Source organism: Suricata suricatta, chromosome 13 (assembly GCF_006229205.1).
Source record: "Suricata suricatta isolate VVHF042 chromosome 13, meerkat_22Aug2017_6uvM2_HiC, whole genome shotgun sequence".
Lineage (NCBI taxonomy): Eukaryota > Metazoa > Chordata > Mammalia > Carnivora > Herpestidae > Suricata > Suricata suricatta.
In genome coordinates this window covers 62,263,534-62,290,503 of record NC_043712.1, presented here as the reverse complement: position 1 = coordinate 62,290,503, position 26,970 = coordinate 62,263,534, and the positions used below count along the sequence as shown (strand labels likewise).

The following is a 26,970-nucleotide window of genomic DNA, read 5'->3' as shown; positions in this document are numbered from 1 at the left end:
CCCGATACTTAACCTCAGTATTAGATAAGTTTATTCTCCCATTAAAGGCAGTGCTGGAAAACCACAGCCTTTTCTCTCCTGCAGTCACTAAGACTTCTTATTTACCTCATGATCTAGGGCAGCCTAAAGCACATGCCTCTTGCAAGAAATCAGAATACATAACAAAGGAAGGAGGACCTAGCTGTAAGTGCCCAGTTCATTATCCCAAACTCCCTACTCAGAGAAGGAGAAAGCGAGGTGGCACCATGCCTCACAAACAGATGCTCTCTACCTGGAAACCTCAGCAATGGAAAATAGGTGCCTTCCAACATCTGGCGTGAATATGAGAATCTTGAGTTCCTCTAGAGCTGTCATTATCGCTATGGTCTATTTTTAGTCAGAAGATGGTGTGACCTTGGGATTCTGTTGCAAAGGAATGGCACACTCTGAATTTAGGATATTTTGTGATGACATCTGGCTGTCATCATCTTACATTAGGGTCCTGCGAGGGTATCAGGAGGCAATAGGAGAAAGATGATATTTTTTGTCTGTTTATGAAGAATAAAAAAAGGCAGACTCAGATTTGGGTCAGAACGCAATTGTCACAATACCAGATTCCTCTTGCCCCAAGGTGACTGGAAAAGCAGTACTACTTCTTCACAGGCAGGCCTATGGAGGGGGAGGAGATCTATCTCCAGGGATCTATTATCTGGACAGCCAGATGCTCCATGGAAAAGTCAAATCCAACCTGTCCCTTCTAAAATAGGAGCAGGAAGCAGTTCCGATTTCTGAAGCAGGGCTCCAGTTATAAGCAGGGGAAAATCCCAGTGTGCTCAGAAAGGTACACATTTCCATGCAGAAAATAATCTTAAATTAAGGTCATTTCAAGCCAGGGCAAGATGAACTGAATTGCTATAAAGTTTTAAAGGTAAAGATACAGAATTGCCAAAATTACGTGAACAATGTGTGGAAAGTACCAAATTTCAGGTACTTTACAAAAATTAGGGCTGGGCCATCTTATTTTCAGTTATTACTGTCTGGAATTTTTTTTAACATCTAGGAAATTACTAATATTTCTGAGAATCGTTCATATTTCTACCCATAATAGTTCATTTAAATATGCAATTTTAACAGCTGCTGCATTAAACCTTATCCAGACACTAAAATTACTTCCAGGATAATGTATGTCTAATTTTATAATGAAAGTCAACAACCACATCACCAAATCGAATTCACTGGAAAGATATGCGTTAGTGTTTTATGTTAAACCAAAATTCCAGTCGCCCATAAGCAACCATGTCATGAAAGACAGAGGGTTTCGAATCCTCTGCCGGGCAGATAATCAAGCCAGTCATTTAATGCATCCTTGAGAAAGCAGAAAAGTTGTGGCGAAGGAATCAGAGAAGATTTAGGAGATGCACAGAGGGGACATGACCAGAAGGGACACCAGTGAGGGAGGGGCTATGAGAGCAACCACAAGGAAGGGAGGAAGTAAAGTTGTTAGAAACTGCCCCTATTTCACAATTTTGCAAAAGCCTTGAGTCTAAACTTATGGCAAACTGAGATGGAGAATTTGTAAAATCATAATTAGATACTTAAGGCAATTCTTCAAGTTTTATTTTAAGTTTTGGCACAACTTCCTCTATTCTCTGGATTATTGCAGTAGTAAGAATCTGTAGACAAAAATATAGTGTTCATAGAAACAAGAAAAGAAGAGCTTCTCTTTTATATTGGCACTACTTTTTTTCCCTGGTTTATTCATTCTTGGGCTTCCAAAGCTGTCCTGAGTCTGTGGAAAAGGACATATACCAGTTATTCATCGAATACCTATTTATTCCCTCTCTGCTCTACTGATCAAGAGAAGCAAAATTTTCAACCTTTTAAAATTCCATTTTAGATGTTTTTTAAATGACTCAGTTGATGTGCTCATTGGTGATAAGCAATCTCACTATGACTAATCAACCTCTACTTTTGACATCTTCCAGTAGAAGAAATTAGTTGCTGGGTAGAAGTTTCCCTTCAGGTGGCCATTACCTCAATTTTAACAAATAACCAATTCTATAATAGGAGACTTTCTCTTCAAGAGATCAGAATGCTATACTAATGCAAAATACTTATTGCTGTCATATTCTACCTCACAACATAGCAGAAGACACTGACTTTCTGTTCCTGCAGAGCTCTTTTTAAAGAGTTCTTTACTTAGCACCCAACAATAATACTTTTTCCTCGTGCTTCAGATTTTCAGAAAAATAAGAACATTCCTCTTAAGAAGCGGTCACCAGCACAAGGTCTCTGAATGCAGCTGACTGGAAAGCAAGTTTTGCATGCAAGGTGGAAATCTGCAATCAGTTTAAGGTAACTAGAAAGCTAATATTTATTATTAGGTTGCCATAAGAGCCAGGTCTCTCTTCCTAACTACCCCAAGAAACCTTGTATATTATTCACAGTGGGTTTCAAAGTAGACCTGGATCATCAAGGCACTTGAGAAGGGGTTGACAGGGACACCTAAGTAAAAAATGAAGCTGCAGCGATAGAATGGGTTTGGGGAAATGATAGAGGGACCATGATGCAGTACTTTGAATGTTCTCAGGACTTGTTGGAGACAATGGGATATAATGACAGATTTTCTGAACATATTTAAAGTGAAGAGAAAAAGAAAAGAAAACAGAAAGGTGTACAAGGTGATAGAATAAATATCAGATAAATAGAAAAACATGAAAGAGTGCAGAGTGAATTGCAAGGATAATTAGAATTATTTAGCATCAATTATTTAATTATAGATCTTTCATGCTAATTTAGATCATAGTATATGACATAGCTTGTCCATAAACCTTATTTTTTTCTTTTTTCTTTTTTAAAATTTATTTATGAGAGAGAAAGAGAGTGGGGAAGGGGCAGAGAGAGTGGGGCACAGAGAATCTGAAGGCTCTGCGTAGACAGCAAAGAGCTAGATGCGGGGCTTGAATTCACAAACCATGATATCATAACCTGAGCCGAAGTCGGACGCTTAACTGACTGAGCCACTCAGGCGCCCCCAAAAACCTTATTTTAAATTATATAATTATTATTACATTTTGTCAAAAGCCCTCAAATTAATAAATAACTTACCTCTGACATTAACAAATGTCAATGCCAGATACTCAGGGAGTAATTTTTATCAGCATTGTACAACACTAACGTAGTTCTTTAGCTAAATGTTTTGCTTTTATATTTAACAGGTATACCAGTTTGCTACTCAGTTTGTTTCTCCATCCTGTGCTGTAAAAAAATCCAGCATCCTCTAGGAAGCATTTTGCACTTAATACGGTATTACAGAGATGCTAAGACATAATTTCAGTAAGATCCACAGTTACTCAGGTAAACTCACCTAATTCATATACTATGTTAGCTAAATGGTAAAATATTTACTCATTCTGCTTACAAAGATTTTTAGACTTTATATTAAGAATTTCATTTGATTCCTATATAAAATTTATGTAAAGATTGGATACCTATCATAGTAAAAATAATTAATATACTGACCTCTATGAGATTAAAGTTGTATAGCACTCTAAGCTGCTGGCATCCTTGTTTTTCTGGAGAGCATACATAATACTTAGTGACACAGACAATTGATATTGTAAGGCCAACTACCTTAAGGATGTCTTAAGGATGACTATTATTATTTTCTTGGCATTTTATTTAGTAATAGACCAATGGCATCCTTTGTAGAGAGTGCCTGTTCGGTTTTTAGCTTAGCTCTTTATCTTTAATAGAGAATTCTTTTAAATACTTTTTTTTAATTCTAAAAGGAAATTTTAAGAATCCTTAAACACTTTTTTGTTTTTTTTCAACCTTTTAAAAAAGTATTTATTTAAATAATCTTTATACCAGGCATGGGCCTCAAACTTACAACCCTAAGATCAAAAGTCACAAACTCTTCTGACTGAGCCAGCCAGGAGCCCCTTTCACCTTTTTATTGGGAATATTTTTAAGCAGATAGAAAGTTTGGAAGAAAATACAATGAACACTCATATCACTCATATACCTACATACCATCTAGATTCAACAGTTGTTAACATTTTGCCATACAGGTTTGTGTGTGTGTTGTGTATATGTTTGCTGAATCAATTTCAAAATAAGCTGCAGACTTTATGATACTCTTCTCTAAATATTTCTGTCTCATCTCCTAAAAACAGCATTCAACTACATGACCATATCACTAATACAACTCAAGAAAATTAACAGTAATTGTATCATATTATCCAATACCCAGGCCATGTACAAATTTCTTCATTTGTTCCCCAATATATTGTATGGTGGGTTTGTGTGTGTGTGTGTGTGTGTGTGTGTGTGTGTGTGTGTCTTTAATCTCTCTTTTTTAAACATTTATTTTTTAAGTGTTTATTTTTTTTGATTTTGAGAGAGAGTGAGAGCATGAGCAGGGAAGGGGAAGAGAGAAAATGAGACAGAATCCCAAGCAGGCTCCATGCTCTCAGAGCCGAGCCCAACATGGGGCTCAAACCCACGAAACCTGAGTCAAAACCAAAAGTCAAATGCTCAACCAATGGAGCCACCCAGGTGTGCTTCTTTAATCTCTTTCAATTTAAAACAGAGTACACCCCATTCCTCAACACACATTTTCTTTTCTTTGGCTTTGAAGTTTTAAAGAGTCCAAGTCAGTTGTTTTGTGTAATGTTCTGCATTCCAGAACTTTTTGATTACTTTTTCAGAGTGTTAAACTTGTTTAAGCCTTCCCTGTATATTTCTTGTGAATTGTGTTTCCTTTAGATTCATCTTAAACATTTTATCTGAGTTATAGCCATTTAGGTTGGCTTTTTTTTTTAATCATTGCATGAGACTTGGCCTTATTCAGTAAACTAAAGTCTTTCTGATTTCATAAGATACTACTATCAGTGACATTAAGTAAGATGTCTCTCCTGTGCTTTATAATTTCTTAGCAAAATATATACCACACATTTACCAGTTGAATCATGCCATTCATATTTAACTTCTTTGCATTCCTATAAGTTATCTGAACATTTTCACTTAGAATAGTGATATATGATTCTAAAAATTAGTCTTCTCCTGTCAAAATGCCTTCTTTTTTTCCTCTAGTAGTCTTTTTGTGACTTTTAATTAAATATATTTTTCTGTACTGATGGGCAGTAGGTCTTAGAACTATCTAGACAGCAAGGTATTTGCCTCTAGAGTAATAATATATATTGTGAGTATATAAAAATGAAAGAAAAAATGAAAGAAACATATAAAAATAACTAAATTCTTTAGGGCACCAACTAAGTGTGAGGAAAATCTGTATGCTGCTCTATAACATGTAATGAGTAACATGAAGTCTCTAAAGAATTGTGACATTTTAAATTAATCTAAGCTGTGAGTATCTGGAAAACTTATGTCTGAAAGGCTTCAGAGTGACTGCACATTAATTACAAATCTATTACAATTGATAAGTTAGTTCTTTAAGTTCTTCTCAAGGTAACATGAAAGCTGAATATTTATTTATGACTGATGTGACTATATATGTACAATATCTGTTTTAGGGCAACATTTCAGTCGTTTCAAAATGTGCCTCTTAACTGGATATTGAGAGGTAATTAGCCTTTTATAGATACATATGCATGTTGCTGGTCCAGGGGGCATAAACACAATTATAAAAAGATACAGTATCTTGCATCTGAGAATCATTATACATAGTATAGAAAAGAATTAAAGTCAGAAAAAGAGATCTTTTTATCTATTCAATTAATCATTTAAATTGAAAATTAAATAGAGCTGGTAAGCCCTTGAGGTGCATTATTTGGTGGTAGAGACGTCAACATTCTAAAAATCAGTTTATTAAAAGTCAATTTATTAATTTGCCAAAAATTAATTTTAGCTGACATCCTTCTTGACTATAATTTACCCACTAGGAATCAATTATTATTGTATATATTCAATTGATTCATTCAACAAATATTTATTCAGTGCCTACTCTGTCCAGTGATGTTCTTTCTGTATGTTGGGCCTGTAACAGGAAGCATCAATAACAAGAAGTCACTAGTCTCATGGTGTCTAAGGCAAATGGACAATGAATACATAAAATACAAAAAATGTAATATCAGGTAGTGGTAAGTGCTAAAAAGTCCCACCTGTACCTCCTGTTCCTTTCTTTCCTGACTAGATGTCAGTGGTCTGGATCAGGTATCCATCCCCTGACAGACAGCCAAGAAAGTCAAGAAAGTGACACTGCTAAAGTTACATATGGGTCCATGCTTCTCACCCTGGATGAGTGATGAGTGCTATTTTAAATAGATGGATTCAGTGAAGCATCTGACAACATGGCATTTCAACAGAAATCAGAATAAACTTGGAATGTGAGCCTTGAGGATATCTGAGGGAAGAATAGTCAGGCTGAAGAAACAGCAAATGCAAAGAACCTAAAGACAAATTTCTTGATTAATGCTTTTTAATAAAAGTCTGCACTAGAAGAAAATGGTCATAAGTACCTAGACTGCCTGTGTCCTCATGCTACAAGTCAAATGTTCCTTAAAATGATTCCATGAATACACATATTCGATATAATATATTGAATTTTAGAATGGCAAGTGATCTTTTCTATGAGGATAAACTATTTCTCCATTTATTTAGTCCTTTATATCCCATAATTGGGCTTGAAAACTTTCTCCGTAGAGATTTTGCATATTATTTTAAAAGTTTATTACTAGATACTTCATTGTTTTTCTATTGTTCTGCATAGTAGCTTATTTTCTATTATGTTTTCTGGATACTCATTGCTGGTATAGAGAAATGTTACTGACTTAAAAATTGATCTTTGCTACACTTCATGATTTGCCCTACCTTCTTGACCTGTATAAGATCATATGTAATATTGCTCTTTGCCCTTTATGATATTTTGCCTTGAATTCTCTTCTGATAAATACTAAGATTATGTTAGTTCTTTTTATGATCATTGTTTATATTTCCTGAATATTATATTTTTTCAGAGCTTTTAAATTCCACTTTTCTGTATCTTTTTGTTTTAAATTGTTTCTTATTTTTGCACTTAATGTTTTGTGTTGTGATCCAATAGGAGTACTTTCTGCATCTACTGTAATTACTGTTATAACAGTGTTTATTTCTATATTTCATATTTCTTCTTCCTATTATTTCCTTCTTCCAGATAAAATTTTTTTTCTGCTGGTTTTAAGTTTACATTCTAATTTTATTCTTCTAAAGGATTATCTCCTACTTATTAAGATCTATTATTACACTTTGTCTTATTTTTCTATTTCCCACATTTATCAATATTTATATTTTGCCTCTAACAACACAAATCATTTAATATTCACTCATCTCTTTCCAGCTCATCTCTGAAGTGTTTTAGTTCACATCAGTTTGGGGTTGTTATAAATGTAGTTTTTCTCATTTTTATCCTCTTTTTTCCCTTTTTGTTCTTTATTGTTTTGTCCTTACATTTTTAGACAATAATAAATTTAAGTAGTGACTTGCTCACCCCTTTTCCCTCATATCTGTATAACATCATACTGAATTTACTTCTCTTGTTGGAGTTAAGAAGTTTAATATATTTTTCAATTTTGATAAAATGTGACATAAAACTTAGCATTTTAACCATTTTTTAATTTTTAGTTATAGTAAAGTACCCATAACACAAAATTTACCATCATAACCATCCTTAAGTGTACAGTTCAGTAGTGCTAATTACATTCACATTTTTGTGCAGCCATCGCCACTCTCCCTTTCAGAAACTTTTCTCATCTTCACAAACTGACACTCTGTACCCATTAAGCAGTAAGTTCCCATTCCTTCCTCCCTCCAGCCCCTGTCAAACTCCATTCTACTTTCTATCTGTAGATAGATTTGGCTACTCTTTATACCTCATCTAAGTGTAAGCATATACTATTTATTCTTTTGTGTCTGGCTTATTTCATTTAGCATAATGTTTTCAAAGTTTATCCATGTTACAGCATGTGTCAGAGTTTCCTTCCTTTTTAAGGCCAAATGCTATTCTATTGTATGTATATATCACATTCTTGTTTATCAAATCATGCATTAATGGTCACTTGGATTGCTTCCACCTTCAGGCTATTGTGAATAATGTTGACACAAACATGAGTATACAAATATCTATTTGAGTCTATATTTTTAATTCCTTTGGGTATATATACAGAAGTAGAATTGCTGGATCTATGATAATTCTAGAATCTAGACTCTAGAATTTAAAATTCTAGCATTTTGTGATAATTCTATGATTAAGTTTTTGAGGCACTGACTATTTTGCATAGCATCTGCACTGTTTTACATCAACTTTCTCATCACCAATGCACAGGGGTTCCGATTTCTCCATATCCTAATGCTGATGTTTTCTAGTTTCTTTTTTTTTTTCTTTCTAAATAACCATCTTACTGGGTGTGAAGTGAGTAGCTCATTGTGGTTTTGACTTAACTTTCCCTAATGATTAACAATGTTGAACATCTTTTCATGTATCTACTGGCCATTTGAATATTATCTTTGGAGAAAGGTCTATTAAAGTCCTTTACCCATTTTTAAACTGGGTTGTTTTCAGATTGTTAATTGCTTGTGTATGTATATGAAACATATTTTTGCATTTTGACTTTGTATCTTGCTACCTTGTTGAATTCATTTATTCTAACAGCTTTTTTTTTTAATGTGTGTGTAGTTTTTTGGGTTTTCTTTACATAAGATTATATCATCTGAAACAGAAGATTATATTATCTGAAACAGAGATAACCTTACATCTTTCTTTCCAGTTGGGATTCCCTTTATTTCTTTTTCATGCCTAATTCCTCTGGTTAGGACTTCCAGTACTATGTTAAATAGAAATGGTAAAAGTAGACATACTTGCCTTGTTCCTGATCTTAGAGGAAAAGCACTCAGTCTTTCACTATTAAGTATGATTTTTGCTATAGGCTTTCCATAAATGGGCTCTATTATGTTAAAGTAGTTTCTTTCTATTTCCAGTCTGTTGAGTGTAAAAGCATATTAAATTTTGTTAAGTGTGTTTTATGCATCAATTGATCATGTTTTACTTTGTTTTGTTTTTATTCTTTTATGGTGTACTACATTGATTTTTGGATGTTGAACCATCCTTGCACTCAGGAATAAATCCCATTCAGTTTTAGTGTATAATCCTTTCAATATGTTGTCAAATTTGGTTTGCTAGTACTTTGTTGAGGACTTCATTTATAATAAATATTGAATTATAATTTTCTTAGTTTACTTTAGTTCAGGACAATGCTGGCCTCATAAAATGAGTTAGGAAGTATTCCTCCCTTTAGAATTTTTGGAAGTATTTGAGAAGGATTGGTACTAATTCCTATTTAAATGTTTGGTAGAATTCACCAGTAAAGCCATCTGGTCCTAGGCTTTTGTTGGTTGACATTTGTGATTTCTGCTTCAGTCTCCTTACTGGTAAAAAGCTTATTCAGATTTTCTACTTCTTCATGATTCGGTCTTGGTAGGTTGTATGTTTCTAAAAATTTGTCCATTTCATCTAGGTTATTGAATTTGTTGGTGTGCAGTTGTTTATTACTCTCTTAAAATTCTTTCATTTCTGTCACATTAGTAATAATATCTTCCTTTTCATTCCTGATTTAGTTATTTCAGTCTTCTCTTTTAGTCGATATAAGCTGAATGTCAATTTTGTTGATTTTTTTCAAAAAATGAACCCTTGGTTTCACTTTCTCTATTGTTTTTCTACTTTCTATTTATATCTGCACTAATCTTTATTTCCTTCCTTTTGCTGGCTTTGGGTTTAATTTTTCTTCTTTTTTTAGTTCCTTAAGTTGTAACATTAAGCTGTTGATTTGAGACCTTTTCTCTTTAATGTATTTACAGCTATAAACTTTGTACTTGGCACAACTTTTGCTGCGTCCCACAGATTTAACTATTTTGTCTTTTTATTTTCATTTTCTTAAGATAGCTTTAATTTCCCTTGTAATTTTTTCTTTGACCTATGGGTTATTTAAAACTTTGTTGTTTAATGTCTATATACTTATGAATTTTCTAGTTCCCCTTTTGCTGTTGATTTTTGTCTCACTATGATTGGAAAAGATACTTTGTATGATTTCAGTCTTTTAAAATTTATTAAGACTTATTTGGTGGCCTAACTTATGGTCTAACATGGAGAATACTACTTATGCACTTGAGAAAAATGTGTAATCCATGGTAGCTGAAAGGAGAATTCTGTTTATGTCTGGTACATCCAATTTGTACAAAATATCATTCAAGTATACTCATTCCTTATTGATCTTCCATCTAGTTACTCTATCCACTATTAAAAATGGTGTACTAAACTTGCTTATTATTATTGTGTTAAAGAACTATTTGTTTTTGTTGTAAAGAGTGTTTGTGTGGCAAAGTTTCTGAGGCTTTAAATAGTAGAGATTTTTTTTTTATTGCACTGTCATATTAAATGACAGTCTGGATAGGTGTCTAAAATACCAGCTTTGGAAATTTTTCTCCCCTTCAGTGTGTGTGTGTGTGTGTGTGTGTGTGTGTGTGTGTGTGTGAGTGGTCCACTTGCAGAAGTTTTTGAAGTGTCTAAAATGAATATTATTCATTCATCTGTTAGTAATCTGTTATTTCTCTCTGGAAGGTTTTCTTTATTTCGATAATCTTTAAAAAAATATTTTTCTTTCTATTTTAGAGAGAGAGCATGCACACAAGCATGAATGAGTGAAAGGGGTAGTGGTGGGGAGAGAAAGAGAATCTTATGCAGGCCTCATGCTCAGTGTGAAGCCCCACATGGGGCTCAGTCCTGTAACTCTGGGATCATGACCTGAGCCTAAATCCAGAGCAGGGTACTTAACTGACTGAGCCACACAGGCATCCCTCGATATTCTTATATTTTACTATAATGGGGCTGAGTATAAAAATTATTCCAAGAATAGCAATCTGTGTTAATTAACTGTTTGGGAGTCTATGCAATCTTTATGCTTTAACAATTTTGGACAATTATTGACTTGGATTTTTACGAGGGCAGGGACCATGTCTTTCGGGTTCATGGCTGTATCTTCAGTGCCTAGCAAGTTTTCTGACACATGCTAGATGTACAAAATAAATATTTGTTGAATGAATTACTAAGCAGACACTAAGGAAATTTCCTACTTTTCCAAGAGTCTATAATATTTATTAATATTTCTTTTGTAATTTTTCTCAAGAGCTACAGAATTTTTATAGCAGAAAAGAAATTGACATTTCATAGAATTTAACATTAAACTGAGTTAGTTTATTAAAATGGCATGGGTTATATATATTATAAAAAATATGTAGTTAAGAAAAGAACATCCAAATTATCACTGGTTTATACAGTTATATCTGGAGTCTGAAAGTTATTAGTTTCAGTAAAAACTGCAGCAACCTTTTGTATATGTCATTTATCACATTGGTCTACAGCTTTTTCTCCTCTACTAAACTATGACCAGCTGGGAAGGATGACCTGTTTTGAATAATATAGATGACAAAATTTGTACTTTACTCCTTTAGTAATATGTACCACTATGTAAATGTAATAATTAAGAATATACGCTTAAGAGTATAAAGAAATGGTGGTTTTCTTCTTTTACTTCAAGAATATCCACTTAGAATGTAAAAAACACTATGGTGGCTATATTTAATAATACTGTAGTTTTCACATTTGAAAGTTACTGAAAGGGCAGATCTTAACATTTTTCATCACAAGAAAAAAATTTATAGTTATGTATGATTGGCAGATGTTAACTATACTGTGGTTATTATTTCACAATATATACACATTTATTTATTTTGAGAGAGAGAGCACTTATCGGCAAGCAGAGAAGGGGCAGAGAGAGAGGGAGAGAGAGAATCCCAAGCAGGCTGGCCATGCCAATGCAAAGCCCAATGTGGAGGCTTAAACTCAGGAACCGTGAGATCATGACCTGAGCAGAAACCGAAAGTCAGGTGCTTAATGAAAGGGCCTCCCAGGAACCCCATGATATACACAAATATTGAATCATTATATGTTACATCTGATACTAATAGAATGGCATATGTCAATTATATCTCAATAAATAAAAAATGAATATCCATATATATAAATGAATGCTAAGTTTTTTAAGAAATGAAAAGAGAGAATGGGGACTTTCTTTGCTTAAATCCCCCTTGTTTTGGTTATAGGCTTATTCTGCTGTGTCATATAATTTTTTTCAAATAATAAACAGCCAGGTATTAGCCCCAGCATCATATTCTCTGCTTCTTTTAGTTGCCATCTAAAATAATGGCAATAATGTCCAACTTTAACAGATATGCAAATTGTTCCAGACTTCGGAACTGATACAATCTTTCTCAAAGGAAAGTAATAAAAAAGTTTATAGGAAAAGAAAAGGTAGATCCTGTCATTATTGTGAGTATGGAAAGACTCAGGACAATTCACAGCCACAAGAGACATTGTTGTGACAACAATGATAAATGCAAGAAGACCTTAAGAAAATGCTTTAAATGATGGAATTATTGCAGTCTGTTAAATATTGAGAATCTGTAAAAATAAACTATATAAATAACAGTAAGAAAAAGAAAAATAAAACCCATGTTTTTCTACAGAAATTGAATAAATTGTTGAAATTTGAGAAGGTGCTAACAGTCTTGAAAATATGAATTCTTTGAGTTTTGCATTTCTACTGTGCAAAAGTGGTGTGGAATATTTCAACCAGTCTGTCAAATAATCTATGCATAAATTGGAAAGAGTAATTCACTGAAAGAGTTGCTTTATATTAAAAAAATAGTATCCAGGTTTAAAATAAATGCATTTAACTTTTAAATGTCTTTCATATTTCCCTGTTTTAATTAGTTTCTTGAGTTAACTTCTTATTAACCAAACACTGTCATTTCCCAGCTCATACCATCTCATTCAAATATATTGATGAATATAGGGCAACGTGATAAAATGATACTTATGAAGGAAACACAATATTATATTTGCTTTCAGTATAAACTCCTATTCAAGTCTGTACATCCTATAACAACCACAGAACTCCCTTTTACCACGGTTTCATGGTTCCTAAGATATCACTCCCTTTGGGAACATATTTGAAAAGTTAAACTTTGGCAGCCATCTTTATAAAGTACATAGGCATACTGTTAAAAATGTGAGTTCTAACATTTTAAACCATGTGTATAGATTCTCTTTTGAAATAGCTGTCTTGTTGAAAGAATTTAAGCAATAAGTGTCCACATAAAGCCATCAATGATGAGGTGATGTGGTTTAAAATAACTTGGGGAAAGGTTATCTTTTTCAGACATCACGTAGAATTTTATTTTATTTTAATTTTTAAAATATTTTTAATGTTTTATTTATTTTTGAGAGAGAGAGAGAGACAAGGACACAGAGCACAGGCAGAGAGAGAGGGAGACACAGAATCCGAAGCAGACTCCAGGCTCCAAGCTGTCAGCACAGAGCCTGACATGGGGCTCAAACTCACTGCAAGATCATGACTTGAGCCAAAGTCAGACATTCAACCAACTGAGCCACCCAGGCACCCCAGAAATCACATAAAATTTTAGACTTGAAATGGACCCTACAAATCATGATATCTGAAAACCTTTTTCAATCTACAATTTTTAATGTACACCACATATTTAATGTTTCTATCCTGCTTAGTGAAAGTAAATCCACATTTTTGCATTGTCTAGATGTTATTCAAGTGTAGTTCTTACTACTTTAACTGAAATCTTTTGCGAAAAAAGATTCTATTATAAATATGTAATGGATTTTTGGAGTTTACTTAATTCCTTGGGAATACATCTTCATTAGTATTTTTGTAGTTGGGCAAAAAGTTTTTCATGGTATTTATGCCAGCTAATTTTCTATGCTGCCACACTTTTAGGTAAATGAGTAAAGGAAGATAGTCCAAATATTATTTTTCAATATTTATCTGAAATTATATTCAATTTTTAATTTAGTTTAAAAAATTTTTACATTCATTTATTTTTGACAGATAGAGTGAAACAAAGCATGAGCGGGGAGGGGCAGAGAGAGGAGACACAGAATCTGAAGCAGGCTCCAGGCTCTGAGTAAGCTGTCAGCCCAGAGCCCAATGTGGGGCTCAAACCCATGAACTGTGAAATCATGACCTGAGCTGAAATCGGACACTTAACCGACTGATCCACCCCAGGCGCCTCTAATTTTGTTTTTAAAGGTTAGCTTTGGTATTTTTAAATGTCATGCAATTAAGCCTGTATTTGATGTATTTAATTAAACCAATATTAGCTACTGATTTACATTTTACTTTTAAGCAACCAATCTCATTCCCATAATGCTAACTTAAATTTGAGTAGCATGTTCTTGCATGTTATTACAACTAGGGTTTTATGCTGATTGTTTTCATAAGTTAATTATGTATGATACAGACCTTCTATAAACACTTTTTTTTAATGTTTAGTTTTGAGAGAGAGACAGAGACAGAGAGCAAGTGGGGAAGGAGCAGAGAGGGAGACACAGAATCCAAAGCAGGCTCCAGGCTCTGAGCTGTCAGCACAGAGTCCAAGGGCCGGTTCAAACTCTAACTGAAAGATCATGACCTGAGTGGAAGCCGACTGCTCAACCGACTGAATCACCCAGGAGCCCCTTTTATAAACACTTCTGTGTTCCCAACTCTTTTATTTGACTGTAGTTAAATTAAAATATAGTAAGATATTTACTGAAATAAAAATATACTAAAAGAAATACTTCAAACACAACCATATATGCATCATTAACATGCAATATTTGACCTATAAACAGTAAAATACAGTCACATAAACACGTATGCATGTCTAGTAAGGTAACTGCTTTTTACGTAGTCCTACAAATGGTCAAATTATCTCATTTCCCTCATCATTCTATTACTTTACCACTCATTTAGTATTTGATAGCTGTGCTGGACTGACTAAAGTTTTGAACTTGTGAAAAAGAATCTGTTGAGTCAGTGTTTTTTTCTTTCTTTCTAAAAAATTTCAAGTTTTGCATATTACATTTGGTTTTTCATTTACTTGGAATTTAACTTTCTGTGTAGCACTAGATAAAAAAAATCCAACTCTATTTCTCTTCACTGTGAAAGAATCAACTGTTCCAATACTGAAGTTATTTATTGAACAGTTCCTCCTTCCCTTTGATTTTTTATCAAAATCATCTTGATTATTCTTGGCATGTTACACTTCCCCTTTACAGTTCCCTCGACAAGGGAAAAGACTTTGCAGTAATTCAAAAGGGAATTGCATTAGAGGAAAGCTAACATTTTTCTCATGTTAAATTTTCATACCATGGACATAGCATATCTCTCCTTTTATGGAAACTTCCAATAAAATTTTATTATTCCCTCTACAAATATGTCTCATGCATTTTTAAAGATAACTATTAGCTACTCTCATATATTTTTGGTTGCTACTATAAATAGTATTTTAAACATTTTCTTTTTTAATTTGTATTGCTGGTGTATAGGAATGAAGTTTATTTTTATAAACTATATTTGCACCCACAAACCTTGTTGAATTTTCTTATTCTAAAACTGAGATATGAGAATATCTGCATATTCTCTTGTTTTTCATTTAAATATTCATATTGTTTCTAAATAATAGCAGTTTTTCTTATTGTGGTGAAATGTACATAACATAAAATTTACTATCTTAAACATGTCTAAGTGTATCATTCACTTAAATACATGCATATTGTGGTACATCCATCATCACCATGCACCCCCATAATGCACTGTCACCCTATAATACTTGAAACTCTGCACTTATTAAACTATAACTCCACACTCTTCCCTCCCCCCAGCACATGGAAACCACTATTACACTTCATGTTTTTATCATTTTGGCTACACTCAATACCTCATATAAGTGGAATCATACAATATTTGATTTCTTGTAATTGGCTTATATCACTCAGCATGAAGTCTTCAAGTTTCATCAATGTTGCAGTATGTTGCATAATTTCTTTCTTTTTTAAGGGAGAATAATACTTCATTGTATGTATGTATACATTTTGCTTATCCATTTGTTGATCAATGGACCCTTGGGTTGCTTCCACATTTTAGCTATTGTCCATAACACCTACAGACATGGGTGCAAAAATGTCTCTTTGAGATCCTGTTCTCAATTCTTTGGGGTATATTCCTGGAAGTAGAATTGTTGGATCACATGGTAATTCTATTTTCAATTTTTAAATAACTAATTAAATTTTTTGGTAGTTTTGATTTGCATTTCCTTAATGATTAAAGATTTTAAGCATCTTTTCATGTGCTCATGAGACATTTGTATATCTTCTTTGGAGAAATATCTATTTAAGTCCTTTGTCCTTTTTAAATCAGGTTGGTTTTTGTTTTTGACTTTTAGAAGTTCTTATATATTCTGTATATTATTCTCTTAACAGATGCATGACTTGCAAACATTTTCTCCCATTCTGTGGGTTGTCTTTTTACTCTGTGAATGGTTTTTTGAGGCACAAAATTTTAATGAAGTCCAATTTTTCTGTTTTTTTTCATTTGTTACTTGTGCTTTTAGTGTTATATTCAAGAAATGTGAACAAATCCAATGTTGTGAAGATTTTATTCTGTTTTCTCCTATGAGTTTTATTAAGTATTAAGTCTTACAGTTATGTCCTCTATCCATTCTGGGTGGATTTTGGTATACAGTATTAGGTAAGGGCTCAACTTCATTGTTTTGCATAGTTTTCCCAGCACCATTTGTTGAAAAGATTGTTCTTTTTCCTTGTTGAAAATCCTTTGGCCATATATATGAGGGTTCCTTTATGGATCTAGATAGCTGTCATTTTGCCAGTAACACTATTTTGATTACTGTAGCTTTGTAGTAAGTTTTGACATCAGGAAGTGTGAGCTCTCCAGCCTTGTTCTTCTCTTTCAAGATTTTTTTGGTGTTATAGGTACACTGGAATTCCGTAAGAATTTTGGGATGGGTTTTTTATTTCTGCAAACCAAAAATTGATGTTTTGATAAGGATTACATTGAATCTATATATAGCCTTGGGTACTACTGACATCTTAACAATATTAAGTCCTCTAATCCATAAACATAGGCAATGTTTCCACTTATTTGTCCTCTTTAGTTTCTTTTAGAAATGTTTTGTAGTTTTCAGTCTTTCATCTCCTTTGTTAATTCTTAAGTATTTTATTCTTTCTGATGGTATTATAAATAGAGATCTTTTGCAGTTTGCTTTCCAGACTGTTCATGTGTATAAAAATGCAACTGATTCTTGTGTATTGACTTTGTATCCTGCTCCTTTGCTGAATTCATGTATTAGTCCTAACAGCTGTTTTTTTGCGGTGTGTTTAGGAGAATGTCATCTGCAAACATAACTTTACTTCTTCCATTCCCATTTGGATTCCTTTTATTTCTTTTTCTTGCTTAATTGCTCTGGTTAAAACTTCCAGAGGTGCTGGATGGCTCAGTCGGTTAATCGGCGGACTTCGGCTCAGGTCATGATCTCACAGTTCGTAGGTTCGAGCCCTGCGTTGGGCTCTGTCCCGGCAGCTCAGAGCCTGGAGCCTGCATCCAATTGTGTGTGTCTCTCTCTCTGCCCCTCCACTGCTCATGATCTGTCTCTCTCTGTCTCTCAAAAATAAATAAATGTAAAAAAAAAAACAAAACCTTCCAGTACTGTGTTGAATGGAAGTGGTGAGAGTCACCATACTTGCCTTGTTCTTGATAGAGGGAAAGCATTCAGTCTTTCACCATTATGATGGGTGAGGATTTTCCATGAATGGGTTTTAGTATGTTAAAGTAGTTTCCTTCCATCCCTATTTTGTTGAGTGTTCTTTTTAATCATGAAAGGCATGAACATGAATTTAGTCAAATGCTTTTTCTGCATCAATTGAGATGATCATGTGGTTTTTTTCCTTCATGTTGATCATGTGGAGAATTACATTGATCAAATATTACGTGTTGAATCATTCCTGCATTCCAGGAGTAAATTCCACTTAGTCATGGTGTAAATCCTTTTAATATGCTGCTGAATCCTGTTTGCTAGTATTTTATTGAGGATTTCTGCACCAATGTTTATAGGGAGTTGGCCTGTAGTTTTCTTGTAGTGAGTTTTTCTGGCTTTGATATTAAAGTTATGGGGGGGTCCATAGACTAAGGACATCATTTCTTCCTCTTCAATTTTTTGGAAAATTTTGAGACAAATTGGTATTAGTTCTTTAAATGTTTGATAGAATTCACCAATGAAGCCATAAAGTCCAGGACTTTCCTCTGCTGTGAGATTTTGATTACTGATTCAATCTTCTTGCTGGTTACAGATCTATTCAGATTTTATATTTCTTCATGATTTAGTCATTTTTATTTTTAATTTTATTTTTTAATGTTTCTTATTTCTATTTGAGAGAGAGAGAAAGAGAGAGAGAGAGAGAGACAGAGCACAAGTGGGAAGGGACAGAGAGAGAGGGAGATACAGAATCCAAAGCAGGCTCTAGGCTCTGAGTTGTCAGCACAGAACCTAATGTGGGGCTCAAATCTCCAATACTGGGAGATTATAACTTGAGCCAAAGTTGGCGCTTAAACGACTGAGCCACACAGGAGCCTCTATCCTTTTTTTTTTTTAATATGCATTTATTTTGAGAGAAGGTGGGGGGCAGAGAGAGAGGGAGAGAGAAAATCCCACGTAGGCTCAGTACTGTCAGCACAGAATCCACAGAGCCTGATGCAGGGCTCGATCCCAGGGACCATGAGATCATGACCTGAGCTGACATCAAGAGTCAGATGCTAAACTGACTGAGCCACCCAGGTACCTCTCTTCATGATTTAGTCTTGGTAAGTTTTTTAGGAAGTTATTCATTTCATGTTGTTATCCAATTTTTTGGATACATATCATACATACATATCATAGTACTCTCTTACAATCTTTTTTATTTTTGTAGAATTAGTAGTATCATCCCCATTTTCATTTCTGATTTTACCAAATGGAATTTTTGTGTTTTTAATTCATCTAGCTAACAGTTTGTCAATTATATTGGTCTTTTTGAAGAGTCCATTTTTTTGTTGTCATTGATTTTCTAATATTTATTTCCTTCCTTTTGTTAACTTTGGGTTTAGTTTGTTCTATTTCTAGTTCTTTAAGTTGCAAAGTTGAAGTTGTTGACTTGAGATTTCTTCTTTTTTAATGTATGAATTTATAATTATAAATTTCCTATAGTACTGCTTTGCTGCCTTTCATAAGTTTTGGTACATCGTGTTTTTGTGTTGTTATTCTCTAAGGATTTTCTAATTTCCCTTATTATTTCTTCTTTGATTCATTAGTCTTTCAAAAGTATAGTACCTAATTTCTACCATTTTGTGAATTTTCCAGCTTTGTTTTTGTTACCATTTCTAACTTCATTCCATCTTAGTCAAAGAAGATACTTTGTATTATATTTTGTGTGATACTTACCTTTTTAATCTAATGAGAATTTGTGGCCCAGCATAGGGTCTATCCTGGCAAATGTCCCATGTGCACCTGGGAAGAATGTATAGCTGTTGGAGTTGGGTAGAGTATTCTTTGTGTCTCTCTAGGTGGTTTATAGTGTTAAGTCCTTACTTATCTTTGGTCTGGTTGTTCTATCCATAACGGGGAATGGAGTAGAAGTTTTATTCCTCAGCCTCAATAATTTCCATTGTCTTATCTTCAAGTCTACTTATTCTTCTGGCTGCTTAAATATGCTTTTGAATTCTTCTAGTGAGTTTCTCATTTTGGTTATTGCACTTTTCAGCTCCAGATTTTTTTATGCTTTTTTTTAGGTTTTCTATCTCTCTGATTTCTATTTTGTTCCCACATCATTTTCTTGACTTTCTTCAAACTTTCCTATAGTTCCTTGAGCAACTTTAAGATGGTGTTTAAAAAGATGTTATCTCATATACCTCCCATAAGTGCTTTTTTGAAGACAGTCACTACAGATTTATTTTTTCTTTTTTTTTAATTATTTTTTAATGTTTTATTTATTTTTGATACAGAGAGAGACAGAGCATGAGAGGGGAGGGGCAGAGAGAGAAGGAGACACAGAACTGGAAGCAGGCTCCAGGCTCTGAGCTAGCTGTCAGCACAGAGCCCAATGCGGGCCTTGAACCCACGAGAATGTGAGATCTGACCTGAGCTGAAGTTGGAGGCTTAACCGACTGAGCCACCCAGGCGCCCCTATTTTTTCTTTTGAATGGACCATATTTCCCAGTTTCTTTCTGTGTCTTGTGATCTTTTTGGTTGAATGTTAGACATTTAAATCTAATAATGTAGTAACTCTGGAAACCAGATTCTTACCTTCTCCAAGATTTGCTTTTGTTTTTTTAACTGTTTTTGTTTTTTTGTGGGCTGTCTCTGTGCTTAGGATCAACTTAAGGTGTAAATAATATATTCTCAGGTCTTTTGTGAGCCTTTCCCTGGGCATGTGTGGTCTCTTTCAATGTATGCAGTTGTTTTTGAATGTCCTACTGTTTAATGTCTTGCTCCTGAAGGAGGAAAAGGCAAAAGCTGAGGCAGGGAAAAAAGCGTGGTTGGCCATTTAAATCCTGTCTATCACTTCAGCCAGAGAGGGAGGAGCTTGCAACAATGAGGGTAGGTGCAAAGACGGCTGCTTCCTATTTGTACTTCTGTAATTGGAAGCAGTAATCGGAAATCAGATCACAGATATCCAATATTCAGAGGACAGAGTCTTTTAAGTCCACCCTAGTTCTGTTGGCTTTGTGCAAACTGCATGAGGAACACATGCACAACTACCTGTTAGCTGCTGGGGGTGGGGGATGGGTTGCTGCTATTGTGCTAAGATCTGAAAATGTTGAAAATTAACCACAGTTACCTGTTCAAGTCTTCCCCTGGAATTTGCAAGACTTCAACAAACTCTGGAGTTCCGAAATAGTTGCATGGGACAGATTCTGTGAGTTCAATTATTGCCTAAATGGGAGACAGATTCCTGGTGCTTCCTACTTTACCATCTACCCTGAGTCCTTTCCTGAATAATAGCAGTTTCGATTTTTCCTTTATAATATCTATTATTTATATTTAGCTTTATTTTATTTTTGAAATGACTTGGACCAATTCTAAACTGATGTGGTAATGAGATAATTTTGTGTTCATGTTTTGAAAAGGAGCATGTATACCATTAAGTACAGTGTTTCCTACAGATTTGGAATAGACACCTTTTTTAAGTTATGGAAGTTTATATCTATTGCTATCTTGCTAATATTTGGTTGAATATTATAAAATTATTTTTTTCATCTATTGAGTTGATCTTTGAATTTTTCTTCTTTAATCTGTTAATCAATTACATTATTAGATTTTCCAATTTGAAACTATACTTGCATTCTTAGATAAACTTAACTTGGTCATGATGCATTATTACTATTGTTTTCCAGCATTAGATTTGATTCACTAGTATTTTGCTTAGAATTTTTGAGGGGTGCCTGCGTCGCTCAGTTAGTTAAGCGTCCAACTTTGGTTCAGGTCATGACCTCACAGTTCATGGGTTTGAACCCTGCCATTGGGCTCTGTGCTGACAGCTCAAAGCCCGGAGCCTGCTTCAGATTCTATAACTGTATCTTCCTCTCCCTGCCCCTCCCCCACTCATTCTCTCTGTCTCTCTGTCTCTGTCTGTTTCTCTCTCTTAAAAAAAAAAACATTAAAAAGCTAACAAAAAAGAATTTTGGGGGTGCTTGTGTGGTTCAGTTGGTTAAGTGTCTGACTTTGGCTAAGGTCATGATCTCAGGGTTCCTGGGTTGGAGCCCCATATGGGACTCTGTGCTGACAGCTCAGAGCCTGGAGCCTGCTTCAGATTCTATGTCTCCCTCTCTCTCTCTGCCCCTCACCTGCTCACGCTCTCTCTCTCTCTCAAAAACAAATAAACATTTAAAAAAATATATAAAGAATTTTTGCATCAGTAATCATAACTACAGTTGGCCTTGTAATTTTCATTTGTTATATTGTCCTTATTAGATTTTGTTGTCAAGATTTCACTCAGCTAATAAATTGGAGAGTTTTCCTCTATTATCTGGAAGAATTTAATAATACCAAATTTATCTATTTCCTTGAATATTTAGTAGAAGAATTTCCCTGTGTAGCCATGTGGATCTGGTCTTTCCTTAGAGGAGCATTTTCAACTGCTGGCCCAAGTTAGATTTTTAACAGTAATAGTTTCATTCAGAGCCTCTTTTCCTTTTTGATATTTTTAAAGAAAATATACATTTAAAATTTTGGCATGAAATTATTTGTAGTGTATGCCCATATTTTTCTAATCTTTGAATTAACTTTAGTTTTGCCCTATTTTTCATTCGTAATGTCTATTACTATTTTTTCTTTTTCCTGATGCATTTTACCAGTGGTTTGCCTACTTTATCATTCTTTTTAGAAGTTAACCTTTGGCTTTGTTTATTATCACTATTGTGTTTTTTTATTACTCTTTCATTAATTTCTTTATTTTTCTTCTATTTTCTTTAGGACTAGTTGTTCTTTTGTAACTTATGTTGGAAATATAGATCATTCAGCTTTTCTTCTTTCTCAGTATATTTTCTTACTCCCTAAGTACTAATTTCTTACTAGCTTTGATGTGCAGTATTTCTATTATTATTCAGTCCTAATGGATATTGAAATCGTGGGAGCCATGAGATGAAATTAGAATAGAAATTCATTTATTTGCTGGACTGTTCATTCAAATCCACTTTGAGGGCTAATTTTCCTTCAGACCCTTAAAAGAAAATTAGGAAAAACCATATGAGTGTTATTATGGTCAGTTCCAGCCACTAGACCAGCAGAAAGCCTTAGTTTAGCAGTTAAGTCAACTGTGATATTAAAATTAAGATTTCTACGCTCATTCAAACTTAAATATCTTCCTCTCCCAGAGCGCACAGCTGCCTCAGGTGAGTTGTGTGCAGTGAAAAAAGTGGGGATGACTGCTTGTTTCATAAGAATTATGCCTCTGCCTTCCACCCCTACTTACTAGGCTGCATCTGACTTTTCTAGGATTGATCTTGGGAAAAGGAGGTAAAGTAAGGAACAGGAAAGATCTTACGTTAACTGCCATTAAATTACATAGGCTCTCCTTAATCATCTTCCTCTCACAGGATGCTTTTCTCTGTTCTTCAGTCACTACTTTACCCCTAGGTATCAGGCTATTCACATCTAGAAATAGGGTCATCTTGAAGTCTCTGCTGGCTTCCTCTTACCTAAGACCTACATCTGCTTCAGGGGCATCCTTTCATCATCCTTGTAAGGTGGCCTCCAATGCATCAACTTTTCTTATTCAACTTCAGGGCAGTTAGCCAGCCATAGTACTTGTCCTTCAGATTTTTAAGGTTTGAGGCAAATCCTTCCCCCCGCCCCCTCCCCGTGTCCCACAAATTCCAGAGGATACATATTAAACTTTCCAAGTGATCCCTCTGAATTCCCTATTATTTGTCCTGAAGTGTGGGACTTAGTACTGCAACAGCCTTATCAATCTCTTTCTCTAATCTCCCATTCCCTTCCTCTAATTCTTCTCATCCAACCCTTTTATGTCAAGGAATTAGGATCATAAAATCTATGCTGGTGAATTTCTTTGGAAATAATATATGGAAGACCATCTTACATTAATATGTTGGGGTTTGTCTTAGTATGGCTTCAGCTGAAAGAGCCTAAATACATTTTTAAAATTCTGCTACATAATTATATTCTAATTTCCATCATGAGTTTTTCTCTGACTTCTAAGTTATTTAGAAGTGTTTTTAAATTTCCAAATACATAACCTTTAAAAATATTTTTTTAATGTTGACTCATAACTTAATTCATAAGATCAGAGAATGTGATCTGTGTGAAGCAGATTGCTGGAAAGCTGTTGAGATTTGCTTTATGACACATTCATGGTCAATTTTTATGAAAGTTCCCTATGTGCTTGTGAAGATGTTTATTCTCTAACAGTAGAATGGAATATTCTATATATGTCTATTAGATGAAAGCTGTTAATTTGTGGCTTGATTCTACTTTTCTTTTTAGTTTCCAATTATTATGAATAATATTAAAAATTTCTACCATGTTTGTGGACTTATCAATTACCTATTGAGATTCTGACAACTTTCATATATTTGGGGCTGTTAAGAGGTAGTGATATATTCAAAACTTTTTACCTTCTTGGCAAACTAAGATTTTTATCATTTATGTGACTAATTTCTTTATACTTAATGGACTTTACATTAAAGCTTGTTTTGTTGGATATTAATATTCTCAACTATTTATCTCTTTTTCTCTACCATTTCTCTATTGTATCTGGTTTACTTTCAACCTTGCCTTTATTTTGTTAAGTGTGTATCTTATAAGTGACATGCAGCTGGATTTAGTTTTTACCCAATCTAAGTGTCACTTTTATCAGAAAATTTTAATCTGTTTAAGAATTTACTACATACAAGAAATTTTCCTATTTTGTGCTTTCTATTAATTGTGGTTTTGCTGATTTCTCTCCTTTCCTGCATTGGATTAATTGAATTTTATTATCCACATTTTAATTAAGAACTTATGTATCCTTTAATAGTCCATTTATATACTCTGACACTCAATTAGAATACTCTGGTTAATAAAATTTATATCTCTTCTCTTTTCCAACGGAAACATTTCAACATCTTAAAGCCTTCCACTGTTACCATATTTTGAAGTTATTTTGCCTAGTATTTTAATTTTCCTTTATTTTGTATATCCAAATTACATCTTCATTGTTATTATAGTTTTATCAGTCTATTATTATTTGTTTGTTTCGTTAGACTTAATCATTCTTAAATTTCAGATTTTTTTTTTTAGTTCAAAATTCTTAAAAAGGCCTATAGTGAGATTCCATTGGTATTTTGTCTGAAAATATTCTTATTGTGTTCTCATTATAGTTCAGCTGACTATAAAATTCTAGGTTGATAGTAATTTTCTTTGCACTTTGAAGTTACTATCCGGTTGTCTTCTGGCTTTCTTGTTACTATTAACTGCTATCAGTTAACTGCAGCTACAGTGTCATTCTATTCTACGAAGGCAATTTGTCTTTCCTTATCGCTGCTTTCAAGATTCCTTGTTGTTTCTGTAATTTTATTCACTATTCTAACCATTGGTACTTTTCTTTGTATTGCACTTAATTCATTGATTCCTGAATCTGAATTTTCAGCTATCATTTCTTTCAACTTTTTTTTCCCATCCACTTGACTTTCTGCTCTGCATCTGGGGTCATGATCTTTCAGTTCATGAATTCTCTATTAGGTGTGTTTCCTCTGCTGTTTAACTTACCATAGAGTTTTAAATATCAATAATAAAATTTTCATTTTCAGAAGTTCTGGCTCTTTTAACAAATCTATTTGCTGTTTTCCCACAGTGTCTTTGTTTCTCATGTTTCCAGTTCCACTTTCAAAAATATCAGAAAATATTTTAATCACACACACACACAAATCCTTGTATCTAACACTTCTGTCAATTAAACTTACTAAGAGTCTATTTCTATTGCATGTTTTCCCTACTGGCTTTTATTCATGGTGGCTTGTTTTGTGCATGTGTTGTAGTTTTGGGATTGTGAATTGTTTGGGATTTATCTCTGAGAACTTTGAGGGGCCTTTTTTTTTTTTTAGTTTATTCATTTATTTTGAGAGAAAGCAAGCAGAGGAGAGGCAGAGAAAGAGGGAGAATCCCAAGCAGGCTCCCTGCTGTCAGCACAGAGCTGGACACAGGGCTTGATCTCATGAATGGTGAGATCTTGACTTGAGTCGAAATCAAGAGTCAGATGTTCAACTGACTGAGCCATGCAGGTGCCCAAAGAGATCTGTTTTAATATGTTTTACTTTAGAGAGCATGAGCTCGCTTCTTTTTACCAAGCTGGATGCAATTAACCTGGCACTACATTATTATCTTGGCTTGGGGTTTCCTAGATCAGACAGGTTATATGAATTTAAATCCTAAATCCATTTGAGGGCATGGTGGTGGTTTCAAAATGTCAAAGGAAATTCACACACACACACACACACACACACACCCTCTGTTGAAAGAGCCCATGCCAAGACAAACAAGTCGCTCTTCTTCATCCTTCCCTATTATCTGCTGTCCAGATTTTCCTCTACCCAATGTTTCACTGAGGGTGATGCCTTTCAGGGCTTCTGATTTCAAATGAGACCCTTCTCATATACAATTTGTAATCTTATGAGAGGTTAAGACCATGTCTTCTGTCTCCACAGGACAGATAAAACTCAGACCTTTTGTAACTGAGATAGGCAAATGCCTCCAGGACAGCAGTGGCCTAAGTGCCAGCTTAATAAGCTGGTTTCAGTTTCCTCCTTATTTTTGGCCCATGAGTATTTTACATTTTTTTTATCTGCTCAGCAATGCATTTTGAGTATTTTTACATAAGAGTATTACAATCTCCAGGTCTTGGTGTTTTGTTATAGGATTTTTAGGCTTCTTACATGACATATGAAATATTATAAGAAACAAAATCAAAGGTTCTAACTTTTCAAATCTAAAAATATCTTCTGTGAAATAAAATGTATATATACACCTATCATATTGGAATGGGAATGAGGAATCATGTTCTTTCTAGTCCTCACTTTCCTATTTGTAACCTTGGAAAAATATTATAATATTTCTCAAACTATCTTATCTTTAAATATTTTTTTAAGATTTTAAAAAAGTAATCTCTACATGTAACATGGGGCTCAAAACTCATGACCCCAAGATCAAGAGTAGCATGCTCTTCCAACTGAGCCAGCCAGGTGCCCTTCAAATTATCTTATTATCTTCAAATTAGAGCATTGGATGAGGGATCGCTGAGATTTCTTCAAGTTTTAATGTTCAATGAGTCTATGAAGTAAAAATGGCATTGCTGAAGATTCAAGATGTAATAGTGCTCATTATATTCCTAACTGCCATTCACAATGTATCTTTCACTACACTTAGGTCAAGTCTTAAATTTTCCTTTTGTTGACCCAGGTTTTTTGGTTTTTTAAAATTGCAGTACCCCCCAATTTACCTTTTTAGTCATTTTTAAGTGAACAGCTCAGTAATGTTAGGTATATT

The 26,970-nt window shown here is 34.0% G+C and overlaps 1 protein-coding gene across 1 annotated transcript in view; it reads left to right on the top strand.

Moving 5' to 3' along the window:
* The first annotated feature begins 2,062 nt into the window (after positions 1-2,062).
* ERCC6L2 (ERCC excision repair 6 like 2) overlaps positions 2,063-26,970 on the top strand; it is a 148,493-nt gene continuing 123,585 nt past the window's right edge. Inside the window, exons 1-2 of the mRNA XM_029920474.1 lie at positions 2,063-2,334; positions 3,198-3,336. Coding sequence (XP_029776334.1) covers positions 3,297-3,336 — 40 coding nt within the window. The 5' untranslated portion in view covers positions 2,063-2,334; positions 3,198-3,296. The remainder of the gene's footprint in view (positions 2,335-3,197; positions 3,337-26,970) is intronic.